Below are 7,659 nucleotides of genomic sequence, written 5' to 3' on the forward strand. Positions count from 1 at the left end.
ATGATCAGGAGAGGTGTGGGAATGTACTAAGAACACAAGTAAGACAAAAAGACAAAGACAAAGAAACACTTTTTTCTGAGATATCTCCCCACATGGAACTCTGCTTGTGTGAGCTCAAGACTTCTCTCTCTCTCTGTGTTCCACACTCAGAACACTCAGGTATCTGCTCCCCAGCTGGCAGTCCCCTCTCTCTGGAATGAATGATTAAAGTCAGAAAACTGAAGATCCTTAGGGAAATGAGATTTTTCAGAAGTGGGATGGAAAGAGAGGGAAAGGGGGAATCAGACTCTGTAGGACAGGCTCTCCTTCCTGGAGTTTTGAAGGAAAGGGAACTAGATGAACTAGTTGCCAGGACAACCTGCTGTTGGGGCAAGGGTGGTTGGGGCAAGGAAATGGGAGACCTGTGGTTGCTCCTGCTCCTGCCCCTGTCCCTGGCAGCCTTCCATGGGGTCAAAGGCTGTTTGGAATGTGACCCCAAATTCATAGAGGATATTAAGTCCCTGCTGGCAAAGCTGGTGCCCTCAGAAGTCCCTGGTCGAACCCACCTGCTTGAACGGCAGGTTAAGGAGATGATCCATTTAAGCTTCAAGGTCTCCCACAGGGACAAGATGCTTCGGGTGTTGGGTGAGGGAAGCTTGAGTCCCTGAGAGTTTGGGGAGTTAGAGGGAGAAGGGAGGTAGGGAAGAGAGGAACTGGGTCCACATGATTTCTTTCATAGATGTAATTATTCTCCCATATGTACCTTTTCTTCTCCTCTCTAGATGTTCAAAAGGTTGTCAATTTGAGAACATGGCTGAAGACTCAACTTTATAAATTGAGCAATGAAACATGGAAAGGTGAGGTATTGCTTCAGTGTTAAATGGCCATACTGGAGTTCCAGTTGTGGCTCAGCTGGTTAAGAACCCGACTAGTATCCATGAGGATTCAGGTTTGATCCCTGGCTTTGCTCAGTGGGTTAAGGATCCTGTGTTGCTGCAAGCTGCAGTGTAGGTCACAGATGTGGTTGGGATCCTGCATTGCTGTGCCTGTGGCATAGGCCAGCTGCTGCAGCTCCAATTTGATCCCTAGCCTGGGAACTTCCATATGCCCCAAGTGTGGCCCTAAAAAGACAGGGGGGAAAAAAAAGACTGTATTTCCCAAAGCAAGTATGAGAAAAATCCACTGGGGAAAACAAGGCAAAACGATTAGAATTAAATTATTATGGGAAAGGCCACCGCTATTTTCTGATGTCTCTTCCACCCCTTTTTAGGTGCCTTTATCCTTCAAGGCAAGCTTCTAGATGTCCGCCAAAACCTGGAATCCAAACTGAATGAAATATTAAAGAACTTCTCTGAAGTTGGTAATATAAGACGTCTACCTAACAGCACTGAAATTATGTGGAAGGAATAGGAAATGAGGGGTGAAAGGAGGAATGTGGCTTCATATTCAAATGATTTAAAAATGGGTGGAGGGGTGGCTAGAACCTAATGGGTAACCAAATAAAGACTATTGGGTAAAAATATGGGAAATGCTAAGTTGATTGTGAGCTCATTAGATCTTTTTGATTCTCTTTTAGCTTGTTCTGAAGACTGTGGTAAGTACACTACATGTGATGCCCTGAGGTTTCAGCCCATGTTTTCCCAACTACTATGCTCTATCTGACCCTATCTCTCCTACCTGTCACACTGAGAACAAAACTCCTAGAGCTATTGGGTACAAGGGGAAATGTCAACAGCAACTGACAACAAAATATTCCTTACAAACTCTCAAACACCTCATAGATAGAGGTCCTCGGAGGCCTTTTATATTATGGTTTCTAACCTACAGCACCAATATAAGCTGAGACATCATTTGGTCATTTTTTCTCAAAGATCTGAATTAAGTTATTTAAGGTTTTGACCTATCAATAAAATTGACTGCTAGGGAAAGAAGAAAGTCGCAGCAATGTAACCAACGAAAATGACTAATCTATATCTATACTTGATGTCTGAGCTAAGGAAACTCCAGGCCATGGCCTCCTTCCAACTGTTTTTCTTCTCTTTATCAGTTGTGACTGAAGGTCCTATCCTGGATTGTTGGACCTGTCTTCGCATCACCGCCCGGTGCTTCAAAGGAGAGTACTGTTCAGGTAACAAAGATTGTAGTGTGACATTTTGAAAGGACAGCTATCAAGGAGTTCTTTATGGATTTAATAAACATTTTAAAAAAATTTTAGGGCCCCATCCACAGCATATGGAGGTTCCCAGGCTAGGGGTCAAATCGGAGCTATAGCCACTGGCCTGCACCACAGCCACAGCAATACCAGATCCAAGCCGCATCTGCAACCTACACCACAGCTCACGGCTATGCTGGATCCTTAACCCACTGAGTGAGGCCAGGGATCGAACCTGCATCCTCATGGATCCTAGTCAGATTCATTTCTGCTGAGCCATGATGGGAACTCCCATGATGGGAACTTTCAAATAAACAAATATTTATTGAGCCTCTTCCATATAGGTCATGCTAATGCTACAAATAAGAGCTAAGATGTTGGACAAAATTTGTACCAGTGTGAATTACTGGACACAGGATAACTGAAGAGCTTAGAAATGAAAGCTGTACTAAAGGTGGAGTCATTAGACTAGGGGTAGTAAGGAAAAAATTTTGGTAGAGCCTAGAGGTCTAGGAGTAATAAGCATCAGTATAGCCAGGGAACAGTGATTAAGTGGTGAGTGGAATAATTTTTTAAGGTTGAAAAGAGTCTTCTATCATGGAAAAGTTCTCAAGTTACTAATCTTTTTCTCCAGAACTCATTTTCTTTACTCCCCTTTCTTCTTTCAGAAGATGATCCAAAGAAAGCCGAGAATCGAGAAATTGCACTATTTCTGATACTGCTAGCAGAAGTTGTAATATTGGGAAGTTCTTTGTTACTGTGAGTTTTCTTCCCTCCAAACAAACATTGGGTCAAGATTCCTTTGGCAAAGAGACCTCCCAATCTTCCCCCTCCTTCCAATGGAAATAAGGGGAAGGAATCATTTCAAAATGTGGGATATGATATTAAAAGGAATGAAAGATATAATTTCATGGGATAAAAGTTGGAACATAGGAAATGGAAAAGGTAAAATGAAGTATGAAGAAAACTTTTGTAGAAGAATTAAGGAAGCAAAAAACAATTGGTACAATATTTTAAAGAGTTGGGTTACTGATACTGAAGTTGGGATTATCTCATTGCTCTACTCTAGATTCCATTTCTGTGTCTCTCATCGGAGGAAAATGAAGGCAATACGAAGGTCATTAAAGAAATATCTGGAGAATAAACTTGAGGAATTAATGGGAATAATGGATGAGAAGGAGAGAGGTTTTGGAGTCAGAAAGTAAATGCATAGACACAACCGGGAGGTCTGTCAGAATTCTCTTTGGTGTTGACTCAGAGTAGAAAACCAGGAATTAAAGCTCTTTTGCAGTCATGAAGTCATAGTATTCTAAAACTAAACTTAAGAGTTTATCTAGTAAAGATCCTTACTAATATCCTGAGGCAATGGAAGCAAATGATTTACTTGAAGTTTTACAGAAAGTAATACTGGTATGTTGCAATGCACATAAAAGATGATAACACTGAAGGATAATAAAGAATGCATGGATGATAACTCTCATTAATGTCTCTAATTAGGATATTTTAAATTTATAAGGTTATTTTTGTTTCCATGTTTTCATTTTGTTACTGTTTTCATATTTTTCCTTAGGTTCAATGCAGAAATTTTTCTTTGGTAATACATAACATAATCTTCATCATGATATTACACACACACACACACACACACACACACATACACCAAAGAAGTCTGAAATATTAGTCCTGAATTGAGATTTGTCCCAATCACTTTTCCCTAAATCTATGCTCTATGACTGACTTGCATATTAATGCCTTAGTCTTGTTGTTCTTATTAAATGTGTATAATACCCTAATTAGTGCTTTATATCTGCTAATTGAATTCTCACAATAATCTTTGAGTAATATTGTTATTTACCTCTATGTTATGGATGAGGAAACAGAAAAATATTTAACTCGTGGTTATAGAGCACTAACCTAGGCTATAACAAACTCTTGGTTGGCTAACTTGAACTATCTGATCAGAATTGATATCTATAGACATTTATAGCTAGGTTAATGGAAAAAGTCTGAATTTATTGTCAACATATCCTTGATTATAGATAGTGATGGTTAAGCCTGAAATAAAACTGGGGACTGGTTAATTATAAAATACATGAACTTGCCTCTCTATTTTGCTTCCTTTTATTATGGGAGCTTATTTCAAAAGAAAAATACCGCTGCTTAGCAACAGGGGAGTAAGTCCTGCTTCAGTGGTGGGTGGAGGTGCTTGCAATTCTTTCATCCACTGTAGATCTTTGAGGGTTTGTGCATTGTTGCTGCTATATTAATGAAATAATGAATGAATCAGAATATACTTGAGGAGGACCTGAACATTAGTATCTCTCAGTTGCTAAAGTTGAACTTCATGCTAAAAATTCCAAGATAAGAGTATTGTTGGCATCTACCATTTCTCAGTGACAGGCTCACCTCACCAAAAAATCTTGAATGCTAACTTTATCATAGTCCCTATCAAATTACTATCTTTATCTGGTTTTACTTTTCATCATGGATTATTTTATAAATAGGACAAAAGACTTGCTGTATTTTGTGTGTTTGTTTGCATTAGTGCAGCTTTTTACATTACTTGTCAGACTGGCCTACTGTCCCCTCCGTACACTTCTTCTACTCCATCCTCATCACTCTGTTCTAGAAAACAGAGGTTAATAAGTCAGGATATGTTTTTCATTATTTTATCCAAATCTAAATGGTCTAAGTAAACAGATAAACACACATACATACAAATACATTTACACATGTAATTTTTGCTATTAAAATTATGCATACTTAAGCATTTCACATCTAAATACTTTGTGGAAATTAAGCTAACCAGTATCTAGTCTATTCACTCTTTGGCAGTTGCATACAATACCACAGTGTGGTGCTACCATTATTCTAAAGTTCCTCTATTTGGGGTATTCTCTTTACTAGCTTTTTTTAGTCACTATAAATAATGCTGCAATAAACATCTGTGCAATAAACACCTAATTATTGATTGTTCCATTTATAAGAGAAAATGCTAAAGAATTGGAGTATCTGAAGTGAAAGTTATATGTTCTCTGAAATGTAATAAATATATTATAAAGGTTGGAATAATTTTCAAATATACCAGTAATAACCAATAGCTCATGTTTGCCACATCCACAACAGCAAAAGGTTGTACGTATCCTTTAAATTCTACCAGTCCAGTATGTTATGAGTTAATCTACTTCAATTGACTCAGTGCCGTTTGAATGGGCTCTACAGTGAAATGCCTATTCATAAACTCTGCTAATTTTGAGTTTTTTATCCTATCAATTTAAAAGGATAATTTATCACAGGATATTGAATATAGTTCCCTGTGCCATAGGAACTAAATTCAATATCCTGTGATAAACCATAATAGAAAAAGAATATGAAAAAGAATAGAAAAAGAATATTCAATTATACATACATGTATAATTGAATCACTTAGCTGTGCAGCAGAAATTAACACAAGCTTGTAAATGAACTATACTTTAAAAAAGGCACTGTCACAATATAGACATTAACTAAAATTTCCACTGCAGACATAAATTGTTTTTCCCAAATCTATTCTTTGTCTGTTGAAAACTTAAGGTGTTACAGCTATTTATCCACTTTTAACTCGTTAATACTTATAGAACATGAAATAAATACTCACTGATTTCTGGATAGTCATCCTATATCCAGTCACTTAAATTTATTTCTTTCTATTGTTTACACTAAAGGCTCTTGTATTTTCTAGTTATTCAATTATATTACCATCAAAAAAGTTTTATATTTTCCTTTCTATAATTCAAATTGATTACTTTGCTTTCTATTCTAATGCCTTTGTAAGAACTTCTAAGTGGGCTGAGAGGAGCAGCCTGCAATATTATGTTGTTAAGATACCTATAATATTGATATTTACAATATTAAGATACCTAAAAATCCAACCTGTTCTGTATAGTGTTACTCATTTGAAAATCTTTATTTGAGGAGTTCCCATTGTGGCTTAGCAGTAACAAATCTGACTAGTGCCCATGAGGATTCAGGTTAAATCCCTGGCCTCGCCCAGTGGGTTAAAGATCCAGCGTTGTCGCAAGCTGCAGTGTAGGTCACAGATGAAGTCTGGATCCTACATTGCTGTGGCTGTGGCACAGTCCAACATCTGTAGCTGGAACCTCCCTTGGAACCTCCCTATGCTGTGGGTGCAGCCCAAAAATGAGCAAAAAAAAAGAAAGAAAAAAAAGAAAGAAAAAGAAAATCTTTATTCGAGATGCTAACTTTGAACCTTGGGCTGAATTCCCATCAGCTTTGGACTGTGTTTCAAATTTGCGACCCTCCATTTGCACAATTTTACTGTAACTGTTTTATAACAGAAATCCTAATGCTGATCTTTATCATTTCTTGAAATCACCAACATGAGAAGGACTGGTTGTTTTTTGTTTTTATGTGTTTATAATACAATGAAATGAAGATTACCTAATTAAACTATATATATTCATCAGGTACGAAAGGTTCTGTGATATTTACGTTTCCAAATGTAAACATGGTACAAAATTAATTGCTTACAATCCTAATTTAAACTTGAGCTAACAGTTAACATTTTAAAAAAAGATTTGTAAAAAACACCTTTCCAACAAGTAAAATCTCATTTATAGCCTAGTGAAACAATACAAATCTTCTTATTACTGGAACAATTATATTTTAAAAACAAACATATACTTCAGTTCTGATGTCAACACTGCAAGAGTTTATTTCTAAAATTCCCCTTGAACATACAAAGCATTAGGGGAACATATTTCCTGAGTAGGTGACCCTGACACAGATGGTACAATTTTTGAGCAAGCATCATTCTTGGGGCTACTTTATTAAGAATATTTTTTCTTTTCTTTTTGCTTTTTAGGGCCATTTGTGTGGCATATGGAGGTTCCCAGGCCTACACCATAGCCACAGCAACTCGGGATCTGAGCCGCATCTGCAACCTACACCACAGCTCACTGCAACAGCAGATCCCCAACCCACTGAGCAAGGCCAAGAATTGAACCCAGATCCTCATGGATACTCATTGGATTTGTTTCCACTGCACCACAATGAGAATTCCCAAGAATAAGTATTTTCTAAGTTTTTTTCAGAAAAAAAAGAGGTCAGAGGTGAGGTTTCATTCAGCTTTTACTAAGTGAAAATTTAATAATTCATTTTATCTAGAAATAACATTAGAATGTGCTAGCCAATCTAATGAAGGTACTCAAAACATAAATTATTAGAACATAGAAAATAAAAAACTTATAGAATAAAACAACAGCTGAGTTAACACCAGAAGATTCTTAATTTCCAATTATTAATAGTCTTTCTAAATTTACTGTTATATTCTGACTCAAAGGGGGGCTGAAGCTTCTACAGTGTGAGGCACTTGCTTTCTTTTATGATTTCTATTTTCTTACTTGCAGCTTCTTCTAGAACATTCATTTTTTCTTCTATCATTTATCTCCCTTCTCCTCTTCAATAATAGGTCTTTACTCTTAGTGTCCCTTTATAAGTTAAAGCCTCTTTTCTTCAGCCCTTATCTC

The 7,659-nt window shown here is 37.0% G+C and overlaps 1 protein-coding gene across 2 annotated transcripts; it reads left to right on the top strand.

Moving 5' to 3' along the window:
- Positions 1–392: 392 nt before the first annotated feature.
- Positions 393–3,336, top strand: IZUMO3 (IZUMO family member 3). 2 transcript variants are annotated; one of them, XM_047769512.1, is made up of 7 exons: positions 393–624; positions 762–836; positions 1,250–1,339; positions 1,556–1,573; positions 2,027–2,107; positions 2,800–2,890; positions 3,201–3,336. In XM_047769512.1, exons 1-7 carry the CDS (start codon positions 393–395, stop codon positions 3,334–3,336), a joined length of 723 nt encoding a protein of 240 aa, XP_047625468.1. The 2 variants fall into 2 exon arrangements, with proteins under 2 accessions (XP_047625468.1, XP_047625469.1); XM_047769513.1 differs by lacking the exon at positions 1,556–1,573.
- Positions 3,337–7,659: the final 4,323 nt, after the last annotated feature.

Source organism: Phacochoerus africanus, chromosome 2 (genome assembly GCF_016906955.1).
Source record: "Phacochoerus africanus isolate WHEZ1 chromosome 2, ROS_Pafr_v1, whole genome shotgun sequence".
In the NCBI taxonomy this organism is placed as follows: domain Eukaryota; kingdom Metazoa; phylum Chordata; class Mammalia; order Artiodactyla; family Suidae; genus Phacochoerus; species Phacochoerus africanus.

Bases quoted from the DNA above. Each gene is read 5' to 3' on its own strand.
- IZUMO3 (XM_047769512.1), top strand. From the start codon at position 393: ATGGGAGACCTGTGGTTGCTCCTGCTCCTGCCCCTGTCCCTGGCAGCC. The intron at 2,108-2,799 runs GTAACAAAGATT...TTCTTCTTTCAG, and splicing joins CAAAGGAGAGTACTGTTCAG to AAGATGATCCAAAGAAAGCC. The intron at 2,891-3,200 runs GTGAGTTTTCTT...GCTCTACTCTAG, and splicing joins TTGGGAAGTTCTTTGTTACT to ATTCCATTTCTGTGTCTCTC.